Consider the following 12,815-nt stretch of genomic DNA (forward strand, 5'->3'; position numbering starts at 1 on the left):
ATGAGGGAAAACTCTTTTTTAATTTTTTTGACAGAGACAGAGAGAGGGACAGACAGAGACAGACAGGAAAGGAGAGAGATGAGAAGCATCAACTCATAGTTGCGGCACCTTAGTTGTTCATTGATTGCTTTCTCATATGTGCCTTGACCGGGTGGCTACAGCAGAGCGAGTGATCCCTTGCTCAAGCCAGCGACCTTGGGCTCAAGCCAGCGACCTTGGGCTTCAAGCCAGCAGCCTTTGGGCTCAAGCCAGTGTCCCTGCGCTCAAGCCAGGTGAACCCTCACTCAAGCCAGTGACCTTGCAGTTTCAAACCTGGGGCCTCTGTGTCCTAGTCTGGCGCTCTATCCACTGTGTCACCACCTGGTCAGGCTATGAGGGAACTCTTAGAGTAAAATATAAGGTTTTACAAATAAAAGGGGGCAGATGATATTTTGTATTCCTTTTATTCTTATATAAATAGAAAATTTATAGGCCCTGACCAGGTAGCTCAGTTGGTTACAGTGTCATCCCAATATGTCAAGGTTGCGGGTTTAATCCTTGGTCAGAGCACATACAAGTTATCAGTCGATGAATGTACAACTAAGTGGAACAACAAATTGGTGATTCTCTCTCAAATCAATAAAAAAATAAATAAAAATGTCTTCCTGATTCCCCTATAATTAGTCCCTGGAGACTGAAGGAGGTAATGCTAGATTAGGCTAATTTCTGGGCAAGTCCAACATATTAACTAGTAATATAAAACTCAATTATCAGCTGTAAGATAGATTATATACACATATTCCAAAAAGGGATTAATACATATCTTTCCAGGCCCTTCCATTAAACTATTAAAATTAGTTTAAAATCAATATGAATGAGAGGAAAGAAATTTAAGTAAAATATGTTTAGTGAAATTAGAGAAATCAAAAAAATTTTTTGTACTTACAAAGAGTGTTGGCTTGGGTATACATATATTGTCTTCATGTTCTCTAGGCACATTCAAAGTCTTTGATTTTTGATCTTCTGTCATATTTTTTGATTCTGTTTTAGTAAAATGTAACCTGTCCTCAGAACGCTTGCTGCGCATATTAGTGAGAATCTGCTTCATTACTGCCAATTCCTATTGATACATGAAAACAAAAAATGGCAAGTATGATTTCAGCAAGTAGACTAATAACGATTGATGTTAAAACATTTATTTTTATGCCTGAAGTAGAAGAAACATTTGAAGCAATTACAGTATATAAAATATTAATGAACAGTAACACACAACTCCCATAGTCATTAATTGTTTTCGTATGATAAACAATAAATACATCATTCCACAGTCTAGCAGCTCCTAAGGTTTTCTGCACCTTGGAGTCACCTGTGGAGCTTCATAAACCACTGATGCCTAAGTCCCACTTCCAGATATGGTAAATAACTGGGTTGGGTGTGACCTAAATATCTCCAAGTGATTCTAAGGGACACATTTGGGAACCAGTGGCATAGTTATGTTCCACTATAGTTTTTCTACGTTTGTTGAGTAAATTACTCAGATATTTACTTTTTCTACCTCTTAAACTAGCCTATTCTCTTTGGAAATTTTATATAAAGATGGTAAGAAAAAAAGTAAAACACTTCTTTTCAGCGGTTCAAACAGTAAGTTTAATATAGCTTCGGGATTTAATCGTCTTATTCCCTATTCTCTTACAAATGAAAACAAGAGTAAGCTGTATCTAGTTGCTGTTTGGACTAAGAAATATTATGCTGTACTTATTAAAGAATTCAGATAAAAATTATCACTCATTTCCTCTTCCAAGTCTATTTTGTCTTTTATTTTTCCCTATAGTCAAACTTTTAGCACCTAACATTACTTAGTGGATAGTTATGATTAACCACTAAATTGATTCAATCAGACACAAGCATTATGGACAAAGGACAGGCTAAGTCTCCTCTATTATATACAGAACAGTGGGTAGGCTGTGTTAGAGGTATTTTCCCCTATTCTTTTATTTCATCTTCACGCCAAGACACAAACATTATGGTGATAGAAAGATGTTCTGCTCCCTTCTACTAATCTGTTTATAGACATCATCAGCTCTGTGTCAGAGCAAGTTCCTACAGGCCTTTTTTTTTTTTCTGGCTGTCATTAGTTCTATTTAGAACCATCTAGCTTGAGTAGGTATTTTAAAACAGAGCTGTTGAGTTTAAGCCACCGAGCTTAATAAATCTTAGGGCCAAGAGAGGAGCTAGAAGCAATGGTACTGGAATCCTCTTTCTCCTTTCTGCAGGGCTGGGGTTTGCGAAGCCAATGCTCATGAGCGTGGCTATGCCTCAGACAGTGCCAATAAGCGATACTATTATTTGAGCCTTTTGAAGGCTATTTTTGCTTTCAAGATTATGCTAATCCATTTCTGTGCTCCCTTAGAGTGAAGTACATGAGCACTGATTTAATGGTGAACCTGCCTGGTGTCTGGCAGTTTGCAGCTCCTGTTCCACTTCACCTCTACAAGCAGCGGGGAAAGGGGGATGACAGTCTCTCAGCTCTTCAAAAGAAACATTTTCTGCCTGAGAGAACCTCTTTTTAGTGACCATAACTTTTGTATCTTGGTATGAAAATTTTTAAAAGAGGAAAAATTTACCAGATAAATAATGTAAAGGGGCTCATACTTGCTGAGGGAAAGGGGAGGGGAAGCAGTGCGCATGGGAGGGAGAGAAGGAAGGGGCTCCAGGTGTGCAGGACAGGGTCCAGAGTGCCCCAGGACAGACCGTGCTTCTCTCCGGCTTCCTCTGCTACTGGTGTAGGACAGGTATAGAGAACAGATGACCCTGAAGCTGCAGGAGACAAGAAGAGAAACTCACACGTCTTTGCTTTATCCAGACTAGAGTCACCCAAACTTAGGCTGTTGTCTAAGTGTGGCTCTTTTTTTTTTTGGATAGAGACAGAAAGAGAGTCAGAGAGAGAGACAGATAGGGACAGATTGGAAGCGAGAGATGAGAAGCACCAATTCTTCGTTGTGGCATCTTAGTTGTTCATTGATTGTTTTCTCATATGTGCTTTGATCTGGGGTGGGGTGGGTGTGGTGGGGTGGGGGCAGCAACAGCAGAGCGAGTGACCCCTTGCTTAAGCCAGTGACCTTGGGTTTCAAGCCAGCAACCTTTGGGCTCAAGCCAGCGACCATGAGGTCATGTCTATGAGCCCATGCTCAAGCCAGTGACCCTGCACTCAAGCTGGTGAGCCTGTGCTCAAGCTGGATGAGTCTGCACTCAAGCCAGAGACCTTGGGGTTTCGAACTTGGTCCTTCGTGTCCCAGTCCAATGTTTTATCCACTGTGCCACCTCCTGGTCAGGCTAAGTGCTGCTTTTGTTTACCGATAGCATTAAACAGTGTTAGCATGTTTCTAAAATCCAGGTAAGGAACACTTTAAAAGCAGCAAAATTCTGTAAAATTCCTATTGGGATAATACAATGAGTACAAAAATAAGATTTTGTTCAGTTTTATTATTCTTTTTTTTTTTTTTTTTTTGTATTTTTCTGAAGCTGAAAACGGGGAGAGACAGTCAGACAGACTCCCGCATGCGCCTGACCGGGATCCACCCGGCATGCCCACCAGGGGCGGGGCGAAGCTCTGCCCACCAGGGGGCGATGCTCTGCCCCTCCGGGGTGTCACTCTGCCGCAACCAGAGCCACTCTAGCACCTGGGGCAGAGGCCAAGGAGCCATCCCCAGCGCCCAGGCCATCTTTGCTCCAATGGAGCCTTGGCTGTGGGAGGGGAAGAGAGAGACAGAGAGGAAGGAGGGGGGGGTGGAGAAGCAAATGGGCGCTTCTCCTATGTGCCCTGGCCGGGAATCGAACCCGGGTCCCCCGCACGCCAGGCCGACGCTCTACCGCTGAGCCAACCCGCCAGGGCCAGTTTTATTATTCTTGAACATATAGATGATCCCTTTCATATCAATGGTAAATTTGAGCAAAGAAAATTCTACTTTAAACTCAATAGCATCTAAAATGCCATCATCTACTGAACACAAAGAAAGCCAAGCACATGTAGTGCAAATATTTTAGTATTAGGTTAGAAATCAAAGTCACATCTATTCCTGTCTCTATTATTAATTGTGTAAACTTCGGCAATCTACACTGGTTCAATGAATTTCAGCTTTCTAATTGATAAAATATATGCTTGTATTGTTACCTTTTTGGATTTCTGCCAGTCTGATAAGTGTTTGGATATGTTTGTTTTGCATTTCTTCTATTGTGAGGTTGAGCTGCTTTTCATATACATATAAAAGGGTACTTCCTTTTCTGTTGTTATACTTGACCCATTTTTCCACTGGGTGATTGGTTATTCTCTAATACATTTCAAGGAATTCTTTTTTTTTTTTAATTACAGAGAGAGAGTCAGAGAGAGGGATGGACAGGAACGAAGATATGAGAAGCATCAATCATCAGTTTTTCGTTGCACATTGCAACACCTTAATTGTTCATTGATTGCTTTCTCATACGTGCCTTGACCGTGGGCCTTCAGCAGACCGAGTAACCCTTTGCTCGAGCCAGCAAGCTTGGGCTCAAGCTGGTGACCTCGGAGTCTCGAACCTTGGTTTTCTGCATCCCAGTCTGATGCTCTATCCACTGCGCCACTGCCTGGTCAGGCAAGGAATTCTTTATATGTTAGAGATGTCAGCCCTCTGTTATATGAGTGGCAATTTTTATTTTAGTTTTAGAAAGTGGAGAGAGAGAGAGAGAAAGAGGGAGAGAGAGAGGCTAGGAGCTGGAAGCATCAACTTGCAGCAGTTGCTTCTCATATGTGCCTTGACCAGGCAAACCCAGGGCTTTGAACCAGTGACCTTAGCATTCCAGGTCAATGCTTTATCCACTGCATCACCACAGGTCAGGTGATGGCAATGTTTTTCCATTAATTTTTATTTGACTTTGTTTATACTTTTCAAAAATTTTTTGCCATGCACTTTCTGATTCTGATGTCAATCTTTAATTTTATAGCCTTTTCCATGGTTTTCTTCCATTTTCCTCAAGTTATGTTTATGGTTTCTTTTTCTTTTATTTTTCAAACATTTAAATCTTTGATCTGTTTGAATGTTATCTTGGCTTCTGGTGATTGGTGTGGTGGATTCAACATCTTTTCCCCATGGCTATTCTGTAATAACAACATTATGTATGTACTACAGAGACAAATTTTTTTTTTTTTTACTAATTTGAGATGTTATCTTTATTATATACTAAACATCCATAGGTGTAAGATTTATTTCTGGACTTTTAAACTCTATTCCAGTGGCCTGTTGATTCATGTATCCATGACCTACTGTTTTAATTTTAATGATTAAAGTGTCTTCTGGTTATATTCTTAGGGATAGTGGTGGGATATATAAAAAAACTTAAGAGGCCTGACCTGTGGTGGCGCAGTGGATAAAGTGTCGACCTGGAATGCTGAGGTCGCCGGTTCAAAACCCTGGGCTTGCCTGGTCAAGGCACATATGGGAGTTGATGCTTCCTGCTCCTCCCCTGTTCTCTCTATCTCTTCCCTCTCTCTCAAATAAAAATGAATAAATAAAATCTAAAAAAAATTAAAAAAAAAAAACTTAGAAAGAACTGAATTTATATAACATTGAGTTTTCCTAACCATGAAAATACTTTATCTCTGACCTACATTTTTTGGCAAAAATTGTCATGTCTTAACTACCCTAATGAAGTGGTTGATTCACAAGATCCCAATTCACAAACTGATAAAACAAATAAAAACAAATAAACCAACATACAGGAACTAGAAAGCATATTTGCCACTACAAAACGTAATCCTGTAGTAAGAGGAAGTCATCTTCAAATCTTCTGGTTTGTCCCTGATTCAGTTCTTACCATGTTTTTGCCTGGCTCTATTGCCCGATTCCATCTCTTACTTAAGATTCTGCTCTTATTGTTTGGACTTTAAAAAAAAATTTTTTTTTTAATTTTTTTATTATTTTTTTACAGAGACAGAGAGAGAGTCAGAGAGAGGGATAGATGGGGACAGACAGACAGGAACAGAGAGAGATGAGAAGCATCAATCATCAGTTTTTCATTGTGACACCTTAGTTGTTCATTGATTGCTTTCTCATATGTGCCTTGACCATGGGCCTTCAGCAGACCGAGTAACCTCTTGCTGGAGCCAGCGACCTTGGACTGAAGCTGGTGAGCTTTGCTCAAACCAGATGACCTCAGGGTCTCGAACCCGGGTCCTCTGCATCCCAGTCCGACGCTCCATCCACTGTGCCACTGCCTGGTCAGGCTGGACTTGACTTTTAAATATCATTTTCTTAGCTTTTGATTCTGCTTTACTCTGTTTTATAACTGTCCTTTTCTGATTGGTCAGTAGGGTTAGTTATGGTATTGTCTATACTGTTCACTGCAGAGCAGAGATGTGATTAGATTCACAGAAAAAGAACCTCTGATGTTCAAAGGAGAATGTATCAAGTATCAAGTTCAACTACATTCTTTTTTTTTATATTTTGATTCTTACTAAGTGAGAGGAGGGGAGGCAGACAGACTCCCACATGAGCCTGACCGGGATCCACCTGGCAAGCCCCCTGCAGGGCAATGCTCTGCCCACTCTGTTGCTCAGCAACCGAGCTCTTCTTAGAGCTATACTCAGTGCCAAGGACCAACTTGCTCCAATCAAGCCATGGCTGCGGGAGAGGAAGAGAGAGAGAGAGAGAGAGAGAGAGAGAGAAGTGAGAGGGAGAGGGATGGAGAAACAGATGGGCACTTCTCCTGTGTGTCCTAACCTGAAATTGAACCTGGGACATCCACACACCAGGCCAACACTTTACCACTAAGCTAACTGGGCAGGGAATTTTTTTTGGATTCTTTTCCTTACATTCCATCTATTGCTCAAAATCATGCCATTTATTCAGTTCCCATTTCAATACTGACTTTTATTTATTTATTTATTTTTTAGGGAGAGGGGAGAGAGAGAGAAAGAGAAAAGTGGGGAGGAGTAGGAAGCATCAACTCCCATATGTGCCTTGAGCAGACAAGCCTGGGGTTTTGAACTGGTGACCTCAGCACTCCAGGTTGATGCTTTATCTACTGTGCCACCACAGGTCAGGCCCAAAAAGCTAATAGTATATATGTTATAACTCTAGCATATTGGATACCTAAGAAAATCACAGTAACTTTAAGAATAAATGAACCATTCATTAAAATTAATAAATGTAGAATTATATCTAATCATCTAGTTGGAACTTAGGATAAAACTGAAACAAAACAATAAAACCCACACTGTAGTAAAATAATTATTCTTCAAAAGAAAAAAAGTTAAGGGCAAGGGCATTCTTTTGAAGCTTACAGATGATGAAGATGATGATTGTCCTTGTACAAATAATCTCCATGAAAAGAGATATATTGCTGTCTTGCATTCAAAAGCATGTATCTCGGCCATTTATATAAAGTATTTGCATAGAGTGGTACATATTAAAACAGCTTAAATGCAGAGCAGCTGCTTAACAGTATCGCATAGTTCATGCCAATAAATTGCTGAAAGTTGTAAACTCTGCAAAGATGTTGGCAAGGGTACACATAGATAGCATTTCTTGATGAAAATAGCTCTGACAAGTATAATGCAAACTATGTGTTCCACTGCAGGTTAAATGTTAATTGCTTTTATATAGGAGTAACAGCATCACGATGAACAAGTCAAATAATTCTGTGTATCATTTCTACTTGAGGTACACAAAATAAAAACTAACTTTATTTAAAACAATACATGCAATATTTACTTATTTTTCTTCTTTTTCCAAGTGATAGGAGAGGAGTTAGGGAGACAGACTCCTGCATGTGCTCCGACTGGGATCCACCCAGCAATCCCCGTCTTGGGCCCAGCTCTGCCCATCTCAGGCCATGCCCGCAACTGAGCTATTTTTAACACCTGAGGCAAAGGTTCCACAGAGCAATCCTCAGTGCCCACGGCCAACACTCTCAAATCAATTGAGCCATGGCTACGGGAGAGGAAGAGATAGGGAGAGAGAGAGAGAGAGAAGGGAGAGGGATGGAGAAGCAGATGGTTGCCTCTCCTCTGTGCCCTGATGAGGAATCAAACTCAGGACATCCATACACTGGACCAATGTTCTGCCACTGAGCCAGCCAGCCAGGGCCTACATACAATATCTAAACTTCATCTAAAAGGGTATTTGAAAAACATTTTTTTAAAAGATTTTATTTATTCATTTTAGACAGGAGAGTGAGAGAGGGAGAGAGAAAGTGAGAGGAGAGAGGAGCAGGAAGTATCAACTCCCATATGTGCCTTAATCAGGTAAGCCCAGTGTTTTGAACCACTGACATCAGCATTCTAGGTTGATGCTTTATTCACTGTGATACCACAGGTCAGGCTGAAAAACATTTTTTATGAAAAAATTAGTCCTGGCTGGTTTGCTCAGTGGTAGAGCGTTGGCCCAGTGTGTGGAAGTACTGGGTTCAATTCCTCATCAGGGCACACAAGAGAAGTGACCATCTGCTTCTCCATCCCCCCTTCTCTCTCTTCCACTCCCGCAGCCATGGCTTGAATGGCTTGAGCAAATTGGCCCTGGGCACTGAGGGTGGCTCCATGGCCTTGCCTCAGGTACTAAAATAGCTCGGTTGCCAAGCAATGGAGCAGCAGCTCCAGATGGGCAGAGCATCTCCTAGGCGGCTTGCTAAATGAATTCCAGTTGGGGTGCATGTGGAAGTCTGTCTTTCTGCATCCCTGCCTCTTACTTAATAAAAAAAAAAAAATCGAAGATATATAAAGAGAACAGAGCATGTGGAACCTTCAGTTTCTATTATCCAACTTCAGTAATTATCAACATTTTTCTAATGTTTTAAACAGCTTTATTTAGATGTAATTAATACACCATATAGTATCATTTAAAGTGTATAAACCAGGGGTCTCGAACTCGCGGCCCGCCGAACAATTTTGTGCGGCCCACAGACTAATCCACGAAGTTCAAAATATATATTTTTAGTAAATTTATGGACATGTGCACCATTACTTCAGACAATTAACAATTTTTTTTATCTCCTCAAAAAGATTCCTTTAGATATTGCTCCTTGATCCCACCCTGTCCCCAACTTCCAAGCCCTAAGTAATCACTAATGTACTTTCTGTCTTTAGATTTCCTTGTTGTATAGACAGTTCATATGAATGGATTCATATTACATGGTCTTTTGTGACTGGCTTCATTTACTTTTTTTTATTGTTTTTATTCTTTTTTTTTTTTTCTGAAGTTGGAAACAGGGAGGCAGTCAGACAGACTCCCGCATGTGCCTGACCGGGATCCACTCGGCGTGCCCACTAGGGGGCGATGCTCTGCCCATCTAGGGCGTCTCTCTGTTGCATCCAGAGCCATTCTAGCGCCTGAGGCAGAGGCCGCAGAGCCATCCTCAGCGCCTGGGCCAACTTTGCTTCAATGGAGCCTTGGCTGCGGGAGGGGAAGAGAGAGACAGAGAGGAAGGAGAGGGGGAGGGGTGGAGAAGCAGATGGGCGCTTCTCCTGTGTGCCCTGGCCGGGAATCGAACCCAGGACTCCTGCATGCCAGGCCGACGCTCTACCACTGAGCCAACCGGCCAGGGCCCATTTACTTTTTTTAAAAGAAGTTTATTTATTGATCTTAGAGAGAAAGGAAAGGAGAGAAGGAGACAGAAACATCAATCTGTTTCTCCATGTGCCATGACTGGGGACTGAACTGGCAACCCTTTCATACCAGGACAATGCTCTAACCAACTGAGGTTATCTGGCCAGGGCTGGCTTCATTTACTTTGCATAATGTTTTCAAGATTCATCTATGTTGTAACATATATAAGTATTTCATTATTTTTTATTCTACTGAATGGCTATACTACGTTTTGTTTTCCATTCATCTCAGTTGATGGACATTTGAGTTGTAGCTACCTTTTAGCTATTGTGAATAACGCTGCTATAAACATTCATGGAACTGTCTTTGTGGGTGTTTTCATTTCTCTTGGGCATATATCTCAGAGTGGGATTGCTGGGGCACCTGGTAACTACAGGTTTAACTTTTTGAGGAACTGCCAGATTGTTTTGTCAACATTCTTTTACTATTGCCTTACCAGACTTTTGGAAAATACTTTAAAGTAGATTTCAGACCTCAGATTATTTCACTTGTAAACACTACAGTAGAGCTTTTTAACAGATAAAGTTTAAAAAAATACCAAGATGTCATTAGCATATCAAACAATTCATAGTTTAAAAAAAAAACATAAATTTAATTTAAAGTCATCCATCCTATAGAGTGCTCAGTAACAATTTTAAATTATTATCAAAGCAAATTTCAGCACAATTTAACATATGATTTTTGATAAAATTAAAAATATCCCTTAAGTGCCAATGCACTATACTCTATAAATATTAGACGAAACATTTTGTATGACAAAATTATTAAGAGAATAGCATGAATATCTAAAACTGCAAAACTGTTTTCTGTCCCTCAGTCTATCCATCTGAATATTTGCTCCCATTTATGGGTTAACTTCATCTTAGCATTGCCTCTTTGCCTCAAGGAGAGAATATAAAGTTTTTAGGTGCGGAGAGAAAGAGAAAGGACAAGAATTAACATTCAGCCTGACCAGGCGGTGGTACAGTGGATAGAGCGTCGGACTGGGATGCAGAGGACCCAGGTTCAAGACCCCCAGGTTGCCAGCTTGAGCGCAGGCTCATCTGGTTAGAGCAAAAGCCCACCAGCTTGAACCCAAAGTCACTGGCTCGAGCAAGGGGTTACTTGGTCTGCTGAAGGCCCGTGGTCAAGGCACATATGAGAAAGCAATCGATGAACAACTAAGGTGTTGCAACGCACAACGAAAAACTAATGATTGATGCTTCTCATCTCTCTCCGTTCCTGTCTGTCTGTCCCTGTCTATCCCTCTCTCTGACTCACTGTCTCTGTAAAAAAAAAAAAAAAAAAAATTAAAAAAAAAAAAAGAGAAGAATTAACATTCACCAAGTCTACTCTGTGCTTGGCTTGGAGTTAAGTATTTTACATAATAATTTAAACCTCTTGGCCTGACCTCTTGGAATTGACCAGGAACCCTGAGGTGGCTGGTTTAAAACCCTGGGCTTGCCTGATCAAGGCACATATAGGACATTATGCTTCCTGCTCCTCCCCCCTTCTCTCACTCTCTGTCTCTGCCTCTTCCTTTGTCTCTCCTCTCTAAAATAAATAAATTAATTAAAAAAGTAAAAATAAACAAAAAAATTCTCTCTCCTGGCCCTGGTCGGTTAGCTCATTGGATTGAGCGTCAGCCCGGCATATGGACTTCCTGGGTTCAATTCCCAGTAAGGGCACACAAGAGAAATGACCATCTGCTTTTTACCTCTCCCCCTTCTCTCCCTCTTTGTCTCCCACAGCCAGTGGCTTGACTGGTTTGAGCATCAGCCCTGGGTGCTAAGAATAGCTCGGTTGATTTGAACATTGGTCCCAGACAGGGGTTGCCGGATGCATATGGGAGTCTATCTCCCCAGCTCTCACATCTCACATACATACATACACCTCACTTAAATACCAGGAGGTAGATAGTACCTCAATTTTGAAGAAGAGGAAACAGGTTTAGAAGGTTTTAAGAAATTTAGCCCAGTTCATTGACTACTAACAAGTGAAACTAGGATTCAAATGCAGGTCTCTTTGGTTTCAGACCTGTCATTATTTACACAATAATGCAGACACATTTTTCAAGGCTTTTGAACCTGACCAGGCAGTGGCACAGTGGACAGAGCACAGGCCTGTGATGTAGACGACACAGGTTTGAAACTCTGACATTGCCGGCTTGAGTGTGGCCTAACCAGCTTGAGTGAAGGGTAGCTGGCTTAGTGTGGGATCATAGATATGACCCCATGGTCGCTGCCTTGAGCCCAAAGGTCACTGGCTTGAGCTCAAGATCACAGGCTTGAGCAAGGAGTCACTGACTCAACTGTAGCGCCCCCCACCCCCATCATGGCACATAAGAGAAAGCAATCAATGAACAACTAAGGTGCTTCAACAAAGAACTGATGCTTCTCATCTCTCCCACTTCCTGTCAGTCTATCCCTCTCTGTCTCTCTTGCTAAAAGAAAAAGCTTTTGACACACCCAATTTCATGTTTAAATGTAATCTTTAGTTAACCTACCCTCTAAATAAAACAAAGCAAAATAACAATAGTAATAACAAAATAAAGCAAAACAAAACAAACATGTCTCCTTATAACTTCTACCATTAGGTTTTCATTCCAATTTTGGAGACATATGTAACAAGTCTGTTATTGCCTTTTTCGCATGGCTGCTTTGAATTTCTTAAATTTAAACACACTCAGTTCATTCATTTTTCTAATTCAGAACACATAAAGAAAGAAGTGCTGGTTACAGCAAAGGAGAATAAGACCTACCTACTGCTTAGTCAAAACATTTCCAAGGACATAAACAATTTGGAATCATACCCAGTCTATGACTGAAGGCTTAGTGAGAGCTCAAGTGTTTACAGGAATGAGATAATTATGCTGCCATAGCTTAGGGGACATAACTAATCACCTGAAGCAGCCTTCCCTGAACTTGGATATTATCTTAAGGTCATTCTCAACAGTGATCCAAGTAGAGGAAACTAATACATTGTTGATTAAAACAGAGTGTAGGCATCTTGAGTCTGTTCTGATTGGTTTGTGTGGACCCTTTAGCTCACCTGATTACTGATAGTACCTAGGACTTCTTCTTCTTCTTCTCTTTTTTTTTTAAAGATTTTATTGATTTTATTGGGGAGTGAGAAGTATCAACTCATAGTTGCTTCACTTTAGCTGTTCATTGCTTGCTTGTCATATGGGCCTTGACCAGGCCAAACCAGGGCTGTGAACAG

General features: G+C 41.0%; 1 protein-coding gene across 4 annotated transcripts in view; it reads right to left on the reverse strand.

Moving 5' to 3' along the window:
• The window catches only part of PIBF1 (progesterone immunomodulatory binding factor 1), a 234,760-nt gene that overhangs the window by 11,942 nt on the left and 210,003 nt on the right, over positions 1 to 12,815 (reverse strand). For 3 of the 4 annotated variants that reach the window (XM_066380783.1, XM_066380784.1, XM_066380782.1), the window contains one exon: positions 926 to 1,099. In XM_066380783.1, coding sequence (XP_066236880.1) covers positions 926 to 1,099 — 174 coding nt within the window. Of the gene's footprint in view, positions 1 to 925; positions 1,100 to 12,815 lie in introns of those variants that run through there. The other variant, XM_066380785.1, reaches the window with a different exon arrangement.

This window comes from Saccopteryx leptura, chromosome 4, assembly GCF_036850995.1.
Source record: "Saccopteryx leptura isolate mSacLep1 chromosome 4, mSacLep1_pri_phased_curated, whole genome shotgun sequence".
In the NCBI taxonomy this organism is placed as follows: Eukaryota; Metazoa; Chordata; class Mammalia; order Chiroptera; family Emballonuridae; genus Saccopteryx; species Saccopteryx leptura.